The following is an 18,953-nucleotide window of genomic DNA, read 5'->3' as shown; positions in this document are numbered from 1 at the left end:
CAGCTCGTATCGAGTTTTCTGAGACTGGAGATGCGTGGAGAAGAATAGAGGACACGTCTTGTCGCTTAGAGACGGAGACGGAACAGAAGGCCGGGCCAAAGCGAAGGCCCACAGAGCGCTGCAGGGAGCTTCCGTGACCCAACGAGATTCAGACGACAGCCGAGAGTCAAACTTCACAGCCTGAGCAATGATAGGAAGAAGGTCCTGCCGCACCGTCTCGAACAGGATTGAAGCAAAAGTCGAATAAGACTGCTTGCTACTTTGGCTGTATGTAGGAGCAGGAGTTACCTTACTGTAGTGAACAGACGTGGAAAAAGTACTGAAAAATTGTAATGAAGAAAAAGTACCTTTACTTTGCTAAAATTCTACTCAAGTAAAAGTGAAAGTACCCATCTTAAAACCTACTCGAGTAAAAGTAAAAAAAAGTATTCGATTTAAAATGCACTTTGAGTAAAAGTTATAGTTAATTTTTTTTCTTTGATGTAAAAAAGTACAACAAATCATAAATTAAATAAATATAAAATTAAATAATTTGGACCTTTCAGACAGTATTTGTTCAGACCACCGCATAAAACATTTTCAAGAACAAGTGGTTTCTAGTAGGTTTCTGTGATCCATTTTTTCTTTGCTTTAGTTAAAAAGTTAAGGTCCTATAGGTGACTATAAACCGTATTTTTATAGTTTAATTTTTATAGTCATTGTTATTTTTTAACTTGCCATTGCTATGCTTTAACTACTATTTACATGTTTTTTTTAATCCAAGCAGATGTAATATAATACATAATAAAAACTTAAGGAATTATTATGAAAAACATGAAAACATCCAAAAAAAAAACTGTTGGTCGGTGCATGCACAGTGCCGTAAAGAAGCACATATCGATGGGTAGCATAACTAAACACCAGTTCCCCCGAGCTGCACGCACAGACCCCAGGCTACACAGCGTCTCTCCCGCTAACCATAACAAACACTGCATGGAGAAGTTCAGCTGCGCTGCCATGGAGAACAAAACTAAAATTTTTGTTTGAGACAATTTTTCAGACAATTCGTTTTTTTTCCCAGCATTTTATTTTTTACTCAGTAATGGGGAATTTTCCAATGTAGTGAAGTAAATTACTTGTGTCAAAACGTACTTGAGTGAAAGTAAAATTACCTATTTTATAAACTACTTTAAAAATGACAAATTACTCATAAAATCTACTCAATTACAGTAATGTGAGTAAATGTAATTAGTTACTTTCCACCTCTGGTAGTGAACCAATATACAATATTACAATTATCAATTTCCTCAAATAGGTAGGTTTCTGCCATCAAATTAAGCCGTCAATGCTGGAAAAGTGAACTTTAGTGCTTACTTCAAATAGGGCTGGGCGGAACACTGGTTCATATGGTATACCAGAGGGGAAACTAGAACCAGTATGCATTTCTCTCATACCGCCATACCACTAGAGGCACTGTGGACTGCTGTGTAGAACAGCACAGACAAAGAAGAACACGCAGCCGCTTGAAGTCAAACACTCGTCTAGTGCTGTCCTGCCTGCAGAGAAATGAGAACAGCTTCTGCTGCCGTTTCTACTTTATGAGTGTTTTTATCCCAGTAAAATAGAGCAGCAACTACAGCGCTTTTAAAATATATTAATACTGTAGCTTGAAGGATAATCTGAATATATTTGTTAACTGGAGAAAGTAGGGAATTGTGGCTGATTTTAAGCCTCTTATGGCTTCGATAATAATAATAATTTAAATACTTAAACATGAAGTATTTTAGGTTAATTTATAGTGTTTATTGAAACTATTTAAAATATCTAGTTTTGTAAAGGAAGCACTGTTAAAGTTGAAGTATCTCTTTTTAAGGTCTATTGTTTACACTTTTCAGCTGTTTCTTTATATACTGTGTAATTATGTGGGACAAAGTAAACTTATTTAAAGCCTTAGTCTTATATATTATATGTACTTCTAACAGTACAGTAAGTCATAGACCTATATTATAACCCAGCCATGCACAAAAAAAGTAGAAGTTAAAAAAATAAATGCTACAAAGGAATCCAGACTAACTTTTTTTCCCCAACTGTCCTAAATCTTGTCAGCTGCTCCAAACTGAGATTGTTTGTCTTATTTTTTCCATTACTGTTGTATTTATTTGTGGGTTTTTTTTACAGACATAATGTCATCTGCCTTAATTAAACAGCAATTTATAATGCATATGGCTGCTCCTCTCTACTGGTTTTGATTGGCTACTGTGACTCTCTCATACCTGGTGGGACAAAAGGAGAGTAAATTAATGTATTCTAATCTTGTCAATAAGACCAGAAGATGGTACACAGTGACGGTGATCCACCAGTTTATTTTATATTACTGTGGTTTACCAATGGTTATGGTGAAGTATCTTATATATTCTTCAGCTTTTTTTTTCTGATAATAAAGTCTGATTTCATAATATATTGTGTAATTTTGTGGGGCAAAGTAAAAACCAATAGTAATCAAAGCCTTAATTTAAAGCCTTGGTGTTTTATATTATATGTACCCCTAACAGTACAGTAACTCACAAACCTGCATTAAAGCCTAGTCAAATACCTTCAAGGTACAGGAAACTTCTCCATCTTTTTTTTCCCCACACCTTCACCAATGCAATACAACTGAGGCTTAACATGCTTGGAGGAGAGCACAAAATGATGTTGCACAGCTGCAAAGGGAGGGCATCCTACCTACTTAGAACTTAGAAGAGTAAGGACAGGTAATCTCTATAGGAATGATTTGAGCCAACAAATTTGGACTTCGCAATGTCGGGCCAAGGTTTGGATGGTCGATGTACAAGTAACCATGTTATTTTTCCAAAGAGAACCAGAGAGTTTTCCACAGTGAATAAGAATAGAACATTATGAACAATCTTAAGAGTAGGTACTTCACATTTGTCCAGGCGTTCCAAACACTGACCTGTTGTTGTTGTTAAGCTGTTCTGATCTACCCCAGAGTTGCTGTCGTCTCCTCCACTGCCCCGGCCAGAAACCACTCTCTGAACAGTCATAATGGGACACTCCATCAACATCTGCAACAATTAGAACAGGGTTACTGACTGTGTGGATGACAGGAAAACCATCAGGGCCTGAAAACTCATAAAATACATGACGTTTTTGTGTATTTTTGCTGGGTTAACACCAACAGCATGGTGCAGTTGAGCAACTCATCTCCTGCCACTGGCTCTGTCTAATTTGTGGATTATCCATCTCCATTTTTTTTAAGTTTTATATTTATATTCATTTTGCCACTTTTTTACCACTAAATAAATTAAATATTATATTTTAAAGAAAAAAGTAATTACATTTAAACACTTACACCTTTTAATATCACAGAAAACATATCAAGAAAGCACATTAAATTTGCCTCAGCAGTGCTATTCTAATCATGGGTTTACTTCAGCAGTGCAATCCAGTCACAAGTGCTATTACAATCACAAATGAACCTCAGAAGTGCTAGGGAAGTGGGAGGGAAATTTATACAGAAATTAACTATTTTTTTTGGCAAACAAAGTTTGTTTAGCTAACATTACTCTGCTCAGCTGGGAAACAGCCAGTTTGTAACAGGTTTTCTTTACACAAAGTGTATTTTTGCCACTTTCTGATGTATATTTCCAGTTTCCATATATTCTGTGTATTTTCACAAAAATATGAATATAGATATAGAAACACTGAGATGGTCAACACTGAGATCTTTTAGTTAACAGACCTACAAAATAATGTTTTCCAAGCATAAATCCTTTTTTTTTTCTTAGAATGTATTTATTTTGTCTGGAAACATACAGAACAAAATGGCAAAAATATTGTTGTAGATATTAACATTTGAAGCACTCTTACAGACTGTAAGGCACATTGTAAATAGGTTACATTTTCCTACCAAAGGGTAAAATATAACGTACAGTATCTCAATAAACAAAGGGTTGTTTAATAAAGCAACAGAACAATGACAACTTAAAGATGTGGACAGAGATATTTTAAGACGAGGCCCAAGAATAAATGCAGCACATAAAGCAGCGGGGTGCACACGCATGCACACTCTTCTAAGTAAATCTACTGCAAGCTTTATGATCACAGAGACAAAAGCCTGACTGACTGATCTGCCAGCCGAGGAAGATATCAGCACTAATATGAGATCATAACTCCATCTGATAGCAGACTCTGGAGATTCATATCAAGAGAAATCTCCCTTCCCCCAGCCAGAGTGAGGTATTATGGAAATGATGCCATTTCATCTTCAGCGCAACTGAACTAACTCTCCAGTTATACTGTTGGACCGAGTAAGACGAGGCAGTATAAGAGCAAAGCAGGAGAAGAAGAAGAAGAAGAAGAAGAAGAAGACCCCTGCGCCTGTTCACCCACCCACCCACTCACAAACTACCGGAAGGTATCAAAAATAGAATGCACTTAAATCTTGTCCACTTTGAACTCCACTTTAACGAGCCTTTCTATGTTATGTCTGTAAAGGCAGAGCTTCTATACAAGCAAACTACAACTGCAACCTCGCTGACATGCCGAATAACAAACACGACACCTCTTCAAAAGAGCTGGGCGATCATGGTTTTATATAGCAGCTGAAGCGACCTGTAAACATGAACCCTGTGTGAGAGGAGAGCGCTTCAGCGAGGCGGTGGAGGAAGAGAAGTTTTGTAAACTGTCCTGCTTGGAAAGTTCAGCCAAAATAGTGGAGCTTACATCGATCCTGAGGTACAACTGTTCACTGTTTAGAAGGGGTGTAACAGTACACAAAATGTACAGTTGAGTTCACACCTCGGTATAAAACCCACTGTTCCTGGAAAAAATATGTTTTCGGTACAGAGGCTGGGCATTCTGTATAGCCTCACCTTTATTAACTTCATAATAACAATGAATCTTTATCATAACCATGTTTTGTATTTTGGAATTGAATGTTGTAACAGGGCTCGAGCTCTTTTATTATTAAGTGCTTGAAACCAGGGTTCCCTACTACTGTCATCATGAGAGGCTCCATCTTTTGGATCTTGTTGGAACAAAGAACCAATGAGCCTGATTATGGCACTTTATTAAGAACAAAAACAACAGCATTATATTACCTGATTAAACTACATATATATTTTCCTAAGAATGTTGCTGGATGCATTTCAGTGTGTGAGTTCTTTGTAAGAAATATCTGCATTAGATTGTCTAAATTAAATTATATTAGTGGTGTCACTCACATAAAAATGAGTTAAAATCATGATTATTTCTTTTTTTAATGCTGGAATTTCACAGTATTACTGTGAGGGGACAGTAATTATAGTCTAGTGTGGTTTATGTCTGGCAGACTAGATCATTTTGTGTTGTATTATAATATCTCAGAGAGAAAGAGAGAGAGAGAGAAAAAGAGAAAGAGAGAGAGCAAGAGAGACAGAGAGCGAGAGAGAGAAAGAACGAGCAGTCTAAAAAAAATGTTACTTTTTTTGATACTTTGCATTTTCTCTCTCTCTGTCTCTCATCTACTCAATCTCTCTCTCCTGCCGTCTCTCTCTCTACTCTAAGATATTATAACACTTTTATCTACACTTTTATAACAGTCCCCTCACAATAATACTGGAAAATTCCAGCATTAAAAAAAAAGTGATTGACATAGCAAAAATCATTTCATTTTGCCAATCTAATGCTGAGATTCCTTTAAAATAACTTTTTAAAATCTGAAATGCATCCAGTAATATGCTTTTGGGAAAAATATTTGTAGTTTAAGCAGTTAAAGTAATGCTGTTGTTTTTGTTCTTAATAAAGTGCCACAATCATGCTCATTGTTTGCTTGTTTTAACAAGATCCAAAAGTATGGAAGCCTTTCATGATGACAGTAGGAGAATGAGATAACTCATGTCGTCTGTTAAATAAATCCGTTGTGTGAGAATTTTTATATGTTTTTGTCATTTTTGGTTGCAATTTAGAAAAAGAAACCAAAAAAAGTATTGTTTGGGTATTGGTATTGAATTCAAAGTACCGTAGAGGTATCAGTATTGAAACTTTTAAAACGATACAAAGCTCTAGTTCTGGGTGATTCCACCACAAATGATTAACAAAACACTTGGAAGTTCACTCCAGGCATTTTTATTGCATGTCATGTGATCCTTATTTAAATTTCTCAAATAATTTTTCTTGAGGATGGGTCAGTTAAGAAGTCAAAGTCGAGTTAAGAAGTAAGAGTTGTTGGTGCATCAATAGTGATAAGGGGTGTCCTAATGAGTTGGTTGGGTAATTGGCCTTGTAAATTGGGGAGACATTTAGATAAAAATTTGAAATAAATCAATTATAAAGTGGCAAATGAGTGGAATCACACGTTAGAGATTTTTAAAAAATGGTAAATGAGTGGAATCATAATGTAGGGGTTTCTAATAAAGTGGCCAGTGAGTGGAAGCACAAGGTAGATGTACCTAATTAAGTGGCCAGTAAAGAAGAAAACAATTCAGATGTTTTTAATGAAATGACCAGTGAGTAGAAGCACAAAGGAAGGACTTCCTCATAAAGTGACCAGAGTGTGAAAGGGCTAGATAGAGGCTTCTAATAAAGTGGCCATTGATTAGATGTAAAAGGCAGGTGTTTCTAATAAATTGGCCAATGAGTAAAAGCACAAAGTAAGGACATTCTAATAAAGTGACCAGTAGGTGGAAGTGGAAGGCAGGTGTTTCCAATAAAGGGGCCAGCACAAGTTCAAGATCATTTAATAAAAGGGCCAGTGAGTGGAAGTATAGAAGTAAGATAGGAAGAAGTGTCTGTCTGAGCTTATTTTACCTGCTGTTTTCAACCATATTTGAAGGACACGGACTTATTGATCCCATTTACTTTATAGCACTTTTCAGTTGAAGCTTTTTGCACATGGCCACTAGAAAATATATACGGTAGAATGCCTCAGAAATACATAATAAGGATTTTTTTTTTTATTGTATTTTTACCACTCACCATTGTGGAGGGACGCGTCTTCGGGCAGGTCCACGTCCAGCATGAGGTCATCGTCTTCCAGATCACATGATTCCAAGTTCTCCAGGTTGTTGAGAATGTCCTTGTGAATGAAATAAGAGACAGGGGACAAAGACAGAGAGAGAGAGAAAGGCATGAGAGGGTATGATGAGCTGGAAAGATGATTGACTATCATTTAAACCTGAAATTTATCGACTGGATTACGAGAACACCGAGATGGCGTGAGAGAAAGGCAAAAAGCAACAGCAGTACATCGCAGCCCAATACACTAAAACTGGCCTTGATCAGCTGAGGAGAATGGCACGGACGACAATACGAAGAGATGTTAGAAGTTAGATCAATACTCGGGCTATCAGGTTTTTGTTGTGAGAGATCCACGCCACTGGGATTTGGATCTGAATAGCTCGAGATAAGTAGGTATTGAGAGAGCATGGGTACAAAATCGATCTACTCAAACTCTGAAATAAAAAAAAAGCACTCTGTTTCAACAGCCTGGGGGAAAAGTACCTTGACCACCTTATTTCTTCAAAGTTTTGGAGAAGACGAAAACAGCCACAAAAAAAATAAAAAAACAAGATATTGTCATACCATGGACAAGGCTGAGGATTAGGATTTCTTGAGCGTGAGGCGTTTAAGGCATATGTAGGCACTGCTGGACAGGAGGTAAAAAAATTAAATAAATAAATAAAAAATAAAAAAAAGAGGCGGGCAGAACGACTGGTGCATGTTTGAGCAAAGTGTGGTTATCTGTGATGCCGCTTCAGTAGCACCCGGAACCTTCCTTGGCCTCCGACAGCTTAGTCCCAGCTGAAGAGCTCTGTGAAATGACTTTTCCCCATGAGCGACTGTTGACCACCCATAGGAGGACAGTGAAGGAATTTTGGGGGCTAGAAAGGCTTTAATATACAACAGAAACGACCGGGACTGGAGGTCATTGATTTCGGAAGGATTACGGTCACTGGCGGTGCATCAAAAGAGGTTTGATGGATACGGAGTTGAAAGCAATTCACCAAGAGCAACTATATATTTTTGTGCAGATTTGTTTATCTACTTTCAACAGAACATAGTTTGGCACCTCTATATGCTTTGCTTTCACATATCTGAATAAACCTTATTTGATATTTTACAGCATATGGTCAATAAAGGCATTTGCATTTTAGCTATATATGCAAAAACAAGACATACTGGTTCTTTTTTTACAGGGTAATACAGTTTCAAAGAAATTGGGTTTGACCTTCTTGGGGTCTGATTGTTCATATTTTACTGGGTTTCAACTAAAGTCATAAAGCTAATGCAGATAGAGGTCTATAGGCACAGATTACATTAAAAAACACCCAATAAGATTGGGACAGTATGGAAAATGCAAAAGAGTGCAGTATTTTACTTTTACTTTGCCTTTTATTTTATTGTAGAAAGTATGAACACAAGGTGTTTCATGTTTTATCTGCTCAACCTAACTTATTAAATACTGATAATTGTATACATACTTTCCAGCATTTTCCACAAATTGTCTATTGTGAACATAGTGTCACTGTAATGTGTGCAGCATGTGGTTTTGCACTGAAAAATGCATGAAAGTCCTTGGAAAGATATTGTCTTTCAGGCCGCATATGTTGTTTTCAAAGATCTTTATGTACATTTTTGCTTTTTAAAAAGTGTATTGACACAATCCTATGCCGTAACAGACCCTGGCCTTTGGATTTGTTGCAGTTAATAGTTAGGCTGGTCCTTTATGTCTTTGTTCTGAAAACACAATGTTAATTTACCCCCAAATGAAAATGTCAAGAGCCACTTTTTAATAAAAAAAAACGCCATTAACAGAATGCGGCACCACTAAAGAGTTTGGCCACAAATTGCATTGATTGAACTCAGGGATTGGCTACTTGATGACAAAACGAACAATTAGATTGGTGCGCCACTCATCAGCCCACACATGCGGGTCTTCTGAAAGGTAATAGAGAATTTTACTTGTAGCTTAGGGTGCATTGTGTCATACTGTGGTTTACAAATGTTAGTTAGTGGCTACAGAATATGAACAAAACAGAAGAAGAGCCCACATTTCTTGGCAGTGTCTTTATTATCTATCTAGTATGTGCATGAATTACTACATATAAACAGTCTCAAACTCTTGAAATGTTTATGGGCTTAACAACTGAACATAATTAGTAACTGCCTTAAAGGAAACATACAAACCGGCACTGGACGCCACTGGCCTAGTCTGCTGTTACTGCGGCTGTTGCAGAACGATTACACACTGAAATACGGCCCTTTTGCCGTGATTTATGAGTCTAGGATGAGAAACATTAGACGAGTGTTGTATTTTGTAGCATTTTTAACCATGAGGAGACTCCTTTTAAACTGGGTTTAGAAGACGGGTTAAGAATTTATTGCAGCCCAATGGAAATGAAAAGATAGAAAGAGAGAGAAAGCACCTTCAAGGGTACTTGGTCATTGAGACTTGATGACAGAGAACCGTAAGATGGTGGTGATCTCAATCCAGTCCCAAACGAACAATGGATAAGTTTCTTTGTGGTGATGTGTTACATTAACCTTGGCTCAGACTGTGGTCCAGACTTTCAGAGCTAAAAACACCATCAGCCGCCTGCCTTTACCTTACTTTAATTCAGTTTCAAAGGGGTCCATATAGGCTGAAGGCTACATATGTCGCTCTTTCTCTAAATACACAGAAGAAGAAAGATAAAGCGAAAAGAGAAAAAGCAATACAATCTTTGCCTGTGTTGTACTGGAGTAACAATCCCTGCTTTCCCCCATTTTCAGTCATTATTAAAGATTTTTTTCTAAGTGCATTTCTGCTTTTGAAGTGGTCTCGTTACTGTCCGTTCGATCGATACTGTTTTTATCTTAATTCAGGCTGCTCGAACGCAAAAAAAAAAAAAAAAAACAGAACATACTGTTCTGTTTTCTGCCTGGGCTGATTTTACGTGTATTTTTTTTCCATTGTTGCAATAAAACATCCCCACAGAGCCTCAAAAGACTGACCTTCATGCTTCATACAATACACAGCTACAGTCTTCATAACAATACCCATCCAGCATTGGACATGCTTTTACTCTTACATCCAATCTTGTGCTCCACGGCTACCCCAGTTTTTTCACATCAGTGTGGAGCAATTTTAGCCTGCGCTTCTGCACACAGCTGCTTTAATTCAGCCACATTTGTCATGACTTTTAAGCATTAGCTGTCTAATTAGGTTCTACCTCAGAACTTCAATGGTGTTAAGGATTTCGACTACGCCGATATAAAATAATTTTGTATCTTTTAGCAAATCTCTGCACATCCTAATTGTGCTTAAAGTCAGTGGTACTCAATTATGCTATGTAGCTTGAACTAGCAAAGTATTCCCAGAACAGTACCAACACTACCACCACCATGTTTGACATGTTGCTACAATGTTCCTAATGTGGATTGTTGAGTTAGCTTTACACTAGAACCTCCCAAAAGGTTCCAACTTTTCTAAAGGTTCCAAACGTCAAACGAGCCATTATGTTTCTTTTTTTCCCCCCTGATTGGAAGTGGTTCGCAGTTTGCAACTCTCTCTTATAAATACCACTTTGCCCATTGTTAAACAAGCCCACCAATTAGGGTACTGGGGCACTTTGTTTTGACATGTAGGACAGAGCTACTAAGTGCAAACTTATAGTTCAAAGTCAGTACTTTGTATTATTTACTCAATTGTAGATACATTTTAGGTTTAAAATACTTAAGAATTATGAAGGGACACATACTCAATTAGGTATTAGACAAAAAAAAGCCCAGTTGTTTGTAGTTGGATAGCAGAGTGAAGAAAAGCAGTTAACAAGATCTCAGCACCCCTAGAACTCCTTTAAGACAGGTTCTACCTCATGAATCTGGACGAGAGAATCATGCCAAAAATGGGCAAAAGTGGCATCCAAGCAAAAATTGCTGTTTTGAAGAATGTAAAGCATAAAACATATTTTGGCTTGTTTAACTTTTTTGTTTCCTTAATAATTGCATATGCATCCCTTCAAAGTTGTGATGTCTTCAATATTAATAATAATAATACAAAAATAAAGAAAAAAACATTTAAAGAAGAAGACATGTTTCTAAACTTTTGATTGGTCATATATAGATGGAATGTGTTAAAGCAAATCTCATTTGTGAACCTCTGCAAGTTTCATTTAATTTAAAACATGAAACTAAGTTGTAATGACCCTTAAGGACTTATGTTCATTTATTCACTGGATTCAAAATGTTTAAATATATAATTTAAAGGAATAATACAGAGAGAAAGACCTTGGGGGAGAAGGCAGAATAGTTTAGAGTTTATACACTTGCAAATATGGCTATATGGCTATTCTTTAATTAAAGGTACTGACGTTGGAACACTTTTCAGACTGATTTAGTTAAATATTTTTTTTCTTTATCTCTTCTAGAACATAAACTGCTTTCTGAGACATTTTATGCTGCTTCACATTGCTGGAAAAAATTAAGACATGTTACAGAACACCAGTAATTGATTTGGGTATGTCTAGTTTAATCAGCTTAACCCAGAGACTGTAAAAAAGATGGACGCCATGTTCTCGTTCCCATTCATTCAATAAAAATGAAGCCAAAATCTTCCACCATGTTGGCGATTCTGAAACCAGAGTCTGCGCAGTAGAGACCAGAGGAGGGAGAAAGACTGTGGAGAGACCGCCTACTCATTTAAATAACCCCGCCCCTGAGGGCTGCCTCCCGGTCACAGGCTGCAGAGCGGAGCAGAGCGGAGCTGACGGTCTGTTATTGGTCCCGCCCATAAGCAGCCCTTTGACCCTAACCACACGTTTTTGAATAGAGCTGAATAACGTTTTTAAAAACGAATTCAATATAAAAACAATATAATATAAGCAGAGGTTACACTAGCTGTTGCATTTAAATAATGGAGGTAGAATTACAGTATATTAGAAAAAAAGCGTGATTGAAAGTTGTCTGTTTTGCAATTGAAACCTATGGGGATGGGTGGGGTTACACAGCTTTCTGCAACTGAACAGCAGGGGGCGCCCGACCTGTGGCGGCTTCACTTTTGAGATATGATGCTCCGTCCAGCAATACACAGTCTATGGCTTAACCTAAACTGAGCAGTGTAGAGCAAGTGGTGGATCACAGGAGAAGGGTGTGGGTTGGACACCAGAGTTTGGTGGGCTGCCACAGTTGGGTCCTTGAGCAAGGGCCTGTCTTTTGGGCACTTCAGCAATGGCTGCTCGCCTCTCTGGGCATGTGTGCTCACTGTATGTGCCTTACAGAGTGCACACACTCAAATGTTTGTATGTGCGTTCACTGCAAATCAAATTCTGTCTTTACCTGTCCTGTCTTGTTTCATAATACACTCTTCAGAAGTATTAAATTACAAAAACAAATGGCCATGATCCAAATTACTATAAGATTTAGTAAACTGCACTGCAGACGCTTCTTCAAGCAAACTCACTGCAAACTTTAGATTTTGACCATTTCTGCCAGCAGCCATTAAGGTTGCATGCATTTTCACACATGTAAACTCAAAGTAGATGAAGGCTTAAGCCTACACCCTCTTCTATGAAGCATTGAAAAGGCCTCAGCTTGGTCACCTTCCATTAAACAACGTTAAATAAAAGTTCACAAGTACTTGTCAGAGTGAAGAGAGTTTTGAAAAATACATCACTAGCTCTATAAACCATGTTTCCCCCAGCACAGTCGCTCGTTTGAAGCCCTTCTGTTGGTTTTCGCCTCTTGAACTCCATCAACAAAGTACAACAGGGCAGAAATCTGAGCGAGCTTTTGGAACACCTGAAGGAAAGAGCTTGCCGACTGTAGCGGCTCATAGAGAAATGGAAAAGAAGAAGCAGGTCACTCATCAATATTGCAGAGGGGTTGTCTGGCCACTGCAACCGCGGGTGTGCATAATATCTACAAACCAACAGGAGGGCTGTGGTACACGTGGAGAGTTTGGGCGGAGAGAGGCAGGGTGAGAGAGATGAGAAGAGAAAGAGAAAGAGATGAAAAAACAAGCCTAGAGGGGACAACGTCCAGTGGAGTTAATGCGCTAACACTGCGGAGATCTCACTGCTGTCCAGGACTCGGGCTCAAAGACTGACTCCTTAATAAGTGGAAACTGTAACAACAATGTCCTGCAAACCAGACTGGACTGTTCTGATCAGTTGTTAACATTAATTTACTGTAATAAATACTTACACTTTTAAACATTCACCCAGAAGAGCCCAAACCTAGTTCTGTGTTTATTCTTATTGTGACTTACAAGATACAGAGCATCTTTCCCATTAAAGAAGTGTCTCTACCACCCTTCTCTATAACCTCCAGTGTGATTGCTCCATGGTTAAGCCACCGGGTTACCAGGGCACAAAGGCCCATTGGACTTAGGCACAATTACTATGGGTTCAAATTCCAGTTATGCTGTTTGCTGATGTATCAGCAGCCAGAGTCTGAGATAAAACAATTGGCCCTTCACTCTTAGGGGTGGATTATTGTATATATTTCCATTTCATTAGTGGTGGAAACACAAGGCATCTTACGATACTATATAATATTGAGCACAATAATGACATCACAATACTGTGACTCTCTATGATACTTCACGGCATCTGGATTACTAAAGAGGCTTTATGTTTTGTTGTACAGAATTAGACAACCAACATTCTTCACCACAGATCTATTTTTTATATCGTTGCCACAAAGTAGAGTAATGAAGTAGTAACTTTTTAAAGTTAGGGAGTTTACAGCACCTGTGTGACTCCTTAATGAGTAAAAAAGGTTCTACAAAGGCCAGAATGGACAATTTTTTTAGCAATTGTTAACATTAATCTACAGTAATTTATTCTTACAGTTGTAAACATTTACAGATAAGAGTTCACCCCAGTTCTGTTTCTTTTCATATTGTGATAACACAGTCCCATGACTTAACATGAATGTGTCATGGTTAAAATTACACTGTGACATTACATCAAGTAATTTAAGTATTTGTACTTTATTGCATATCCTTGGTTTCTAGAAATTGAGTAAAAACTGGCAACGTATGTAATATACATAGCATACATAGTGTCAATCAATAAAAAAAAAACTATAAGAGTAGTCACAGCAATATTCTGTGATTAATTATGATTAATCACACTTTTCTCTTCTTAAGGCTTAAGGTTTAAAATGTGAATGTATGGAATGTATGAATTGGCAAAACGAAATTACAAAATTACATTTATGTTAGAGGAGTCAATTTCTTGAGAAAAAAAAACTGCATTAATCACATTAATTGTCTGTGATTAATCACAATTAAAACTTTTGAGAGAAAGGCAAAAAATAATTGTAATGTAATGGATCCTTTATTTTCGAAATTTTCTTCATCATTCGAATGAAGTTTCACTCAGTTTCACTCAAAACATAGGCAGAATCCACCAATAACAGATGAGGGACGGACAACGGACACACGACAGCAGATTTAGATTAATTTGCGTTAAAAATCACGTGAGTTAATGTGCTAATGCTGTGTTTAGACACTAATATTTTGTAAACTAGGTAACCTGATCACACATTTGAAACTGTCCTACAATGCACTCAGGGTGTTCAGTGTATGTTACTTAGTAACTTCATGAGTTGTGTAACAAGTGTAAAACCTCTCCACATTTTAAAGGGTCTGTGACACGTATGTCACAATGGGCTTTTTCGGTTAATCAAGCAAAACCCAGATGTCCTAAAGTGCATTTTCCCAACTGTGCCACATAGCTGTCAGAAGCTTTTCACACCTTCTTTTCACCACTTGGAGCACCTGTCCAGCAGGGATTATACAGGGTGACCGTGGTTATGCAGTGTTGGGGTGATGGAGGGTAGAGGTGGGAGCATTAGAGGTGGCATAACCAGGATCTTATGGGCTCTAGAGCGAAGTAAAAAAAATGGAAGCTCACAAAAGGAAAATGCCCTTGAATCCAATGTAGTTTATTGTATCTTATGTATTCACTTTATCTCAATAAAGCTGGCTCTCTAATGCAAGGCAATAGTAGAATTCAGAAAAGTGACTTATTGGCTAAAGGTATGAAATGTTACACAGGTCATATAACCCATTAAATGAGTATCTCTACAACCCGTCTCTCGGTTAGAATCTCGATTATGCTGTTTGCTCAAGTATCAGCAGCCAGAGTCTGAGAGAGAACAATTGGCCCTGCTCTTCTAAGGGTGGGTTTTTGTCATTTCCGCCCCATATTACTAGGGTGGAAACAAAGGGCATCTTATGACATAAGATTATCACAATATGTTGCCCACGATAATAAGATCACGTTACAGTGATTTTGTAATACTTGACATCCAGCTCTAGAAAATATAAGAGGCCACTTTAAAATTATGTGTTTCTTTGATTTTACCAAATTGGAATATAATCAAGAGGAAGATGGATGAACAAAAGCTGAACTGCTTGAATCTTTGCACCAGAAGTGGCATAACTTGATCCAAAAGCAGTGTGTAAGACTGGTGGAGGAGAACATGCCTGAAAGATGCATGAAAACTGTGATTAAAAAGCAGGGTAATTCCACCAAATGTTGATTTCTGAACTCTTAAAACTTTATGAATTTGAACTTGTTTTCTTTGCATTATTTAAGATCTGAAAGTTCTGCATCTTTTTTGATATTTCAGCCATTTCTCGTTTCCTGCAAATAAATGCTCTAAATGACAATATTTTTATTTGGAATTTGGGAGAAATGTTGTCCGTAGTTTATAGAATAAATCAACAATTTTCATTTTACTCAAACATATATTTATAAATAGCCAAATCAGATAAACTGATTGAGAAACTTAAGTGGTCTCTTCATTTTTTCCAGAGCTGTACATCACAAGACAATTCTCTATGATACTTCATGGCATCTGCTACTAAAGAAGGTAAAATTCTTCTAAATAAGCAAATACCATAAATTATGGTTCGGATCATTTTCCCAGAATTTGACAACCAATATTTATGAGTAGTTTTTTTTTTTTTTGCACAGGTTGGTGTAGCACATCTGTTGTACTGGAGCTGGACAGTCATGCTTTCCTCCAAAACAATGTCCCAAGGGATTCCAAAATGCTGGATAACCATCATAGGTGACGTAGGAAAAGGTACTATGTATGTAGGTAGATAAGGATGTTTCAGGGACAGTGGGACACTTGCCTTCAGTACTGAATAGCCACAATACATAAAAACGAAACATAAAGGAAGAGCATAAGTACTCTTTGAACACTCCCCAGATCCACTAGATCCAAACGTGCCTCTTCCATCTTTGTACTACACTCTTGCAGGGCGTTGGTGGTGACGGCATCTCGGCAACGCCGGAGAGTTGCAGTGTAATGAAATTGTCAGGAGTGATCAGTGAAGTGGAGGCAAAGGTCAGGGCCATCACGTACCGTGATTAGATCTGCAGCCGCATCCTCCGCTGGAGTAAATCTGCAGCGTGTCAGAACTCTGCAGGACCACTGGCACAGCTTTGTCTGAGCCAAACTACTCGAGTTTGGCTTTACTAAGAGGGCAGAATGCCCCACTCCCTCGCATTTCCAGATCACTGCAGGAGCTCCTCACTCTGATCAGATCGGGCAGAGCTTCTTAATAAAGCCCACTCACTCCTGCTCCTCTTTCGAGCTCTATTACATTGTGGAAATGAACAAAGTGTCTGCAGGTTCTTCTACCGTCTGTATGCGGGGAGAGTAAACAACACTGGAGGCTTGCTCCTTCCCAAACGGCATTAATGCTCCCTCCTGCAAAAATGACCGTGCCTCTAATATTGCAGCACAGTAATGCCATTTTCTTGGCTCCCGGAGCTCCCAAACGTCCTGCAAACACCTCCAAGTCTAGTGCAGACCCTAATGACTCCCCACAAAGGGATTTAAGGGTCCAACTCATCTCATCAGCTAATGAACAGCGCCATTGCTCTGAGACAGGAAACAAACAGACAGCAGGGAGATTGGAGCCATGATACAGAGAGGCTCTAAAAAGAGCTGGCGGAGTTTCTGCCTCTAATGAGGTCCAGTGATGGAATAAATACGTGGCGAGGAGAAAGACCAGTGATTGGGTCTTGAGAGACTCTTCAGAGGCTCTTGAGACTTAAAGCAACGGTGTGTTCCCTCAAGCCCTAGAATGCATTTACTTCACAGCTTTAACTTATTAATAGCCTTGTTTTTTAAGCCATTAGTCATCAGGCACTGTTTACTATTAATACTAGTAACCCTTTGGAGAACACAGAGAAGAAAGGGAGGAACAGGCCCAAAGGAGGACGACGTAGCAGATCAGCGACTTCCTTTTAAGGTAGTGTGCAAAGGTAATCAGGTAAGGAGCTCAGAGAAAGCCAGATATTCAAAGGTTTTGGCAGGTGGCAACAACAGTGGGCATCCCTGGAGGGAACGCGCCCTGCCTACATATTCTCTGCTATAACAGCAGAGATGATTAGACGGAGCCGAAGGAGCCCGAGTTGGGAGTACCCAGGGAAAGACGCAGGACGCAAGAGAGACAGAGAGACAGACAGAGAGAGAGATGAATGAAGCCGTGAGTTATGCCCCAGTCCTCTCCCTGTTCCTCCACAGACACATCCAGCCGTCTCACGGTCCCTACGACAGACCAACACTGCCCCCTAGTGAAGCACTGCCTGCTCTCTACAGCCAGCATGAAGATTTATCTTCAGGACTGCCTGCCTGGCATGCTGTCCCTGATAGATCTGCTTGAAACTCAATTTTTCTACCCATAAATTAGACCGGCTAGTCTGCCACACGCGCATCTCGCACAGAGACAGAAAGTCAAAGTAGTGTCCTACTCATCAGATAGAGTGTATTATCTTTTAAGATAAGCTGAAACAGATCCAGAGCTGAAACAGGGTTTCATCATAGATTCTTTTTTATATATACTGTATATATATATATATTACATTTGGGTTAAAAGTTCTGGAAGTTGAGACAGATTTGAAGTTTCAAACTAGAATTCTTTACATGGAAACTTTCTAATGTTTTAGTTTTTGTATTTTTTTTTGCACTTAATTTTTTTTTTCATTTTATTTGTATTTTAATCTAAACACTCATGTACCATATTTCAATGGTTTTACGCATCAAAAGATTTAAGCTCTGAGGGCTCTAAGTGGTTTGTTGGATGGACAAAAGTAGAATCCTGGTTCAAATTATGCTGCCTGCCATCAGTGGCCAGAGTTCGAGAGAGACAGCACAATTAGCCTTGTTCTCTCTCTGGGGTGGGTAGACCGCATTCTCAACACCCTCAACATTTCACTTAATGTGATGTTGGTCAGCACAGGCATCTGGTTAGCTGATGTATTAAGAGTTTGGAGTTCCTTCTAATCTGCTCCTACCTAGTGATTTTATGGTAGTGTGCTAAGGAAATCCGATACAGTTCTGCATTGTTGGATGGACTAAAATCAGACGAACCAATCAGAGCTCCAATGCTATACTTGCAGAGGGTGAGTTTGGCAGAAAAATGAATGCTTACATTATATGAAGCGACTAAAACACCCTGAAAATATATATATAAAAAAATGTCAGAGCAGAACTGAAAGGCTGGGAAATGGAGGTAAATAATTTACAGTGAGCTTAAATGGCCATGTTTTGTGCATCTTAGTCTGTTCATCTTTTGCTTTCTCATTAATAAGAAGTCACATGGAGAAGAGAAGAGAGCATTTAGTTAATTAAAGAAAGCAGAAAGTGGACAGGGGATAGAGAAAATGAAGGGATGGACATCTATGAGATCTATGGAGTTTACAGCTATATGCATCAATGAAAAAAACTTGCCAGAGGTTTTAATCAAATTGAACATTTTTTTTCAGATGGTTGGTTTTTCAACCAAACAATTGAACATGGTGTGAAAATGCTGTTTTTTTCTCAGTGCCTCTGAGACTATGACTATATATACAGTTCTGGAACAAATTAAGATTCAGTTTCTGAATCAGTTTTTCTGACTTTCTGGCTATTTTTAAGTATATATTTCAGTAAAATGAACATTGTTTTTTTATTCTATAAACTACAAACATTTCTCCCAAATT

General features: G+C 38.2%; 1 protein-coding gene across 4 annotated transcripts in view; it reads right to left on the bottom strand.

The window, feature by feature from the left end:
- The window catches only part of ccser2b (coiled-coil serine-rich protein 2b), a 102,230-nt gene that overhangs the window by 40,328 nt on the left and 42,949 nt on the right, over positions 1 to 18,953 (bottom strand). For all 4 annotated transcript variants that reach the window (XM_007260024.4, XM_007260025.4, XM_007260026.4 and 1 more), the window contains 2 exons: positions 6,937 to 7,036; positions 2,933 to 3,044 (listed from right to left, as the gene is read on the bottom strand). In XM_007260024.4, the coding sequence (XP_007260086.3) occupies positions 2,933 to 3,044; positions 6,937 to 7,036 (212 nt within the window). The remainder of the gene's footprint in view (positions 1 to 2,932; positions 3,045 to 6,936; positions 7,037 to 18,953) is intronic.

This window comes from Astyanax mexicanus, chromosome 15 (assembly GCF_023375975.1).
Source record: "Astyanax mexicanus isolate ESR-SI-001 chromosome 15, AstMex3_surface, whole genome shotgun sequence".
Taxonomy (NCBI): domain Eukaryota; kingdom Metazoa; phylum Chordata; class Actinopteri; order Characiformes; family Acestrorhamphidae; genus Astyanax; species Astyanax mexicanus.
This window is presented reverse-complemented; position numbering and strand designations above follow the sequence as displayed.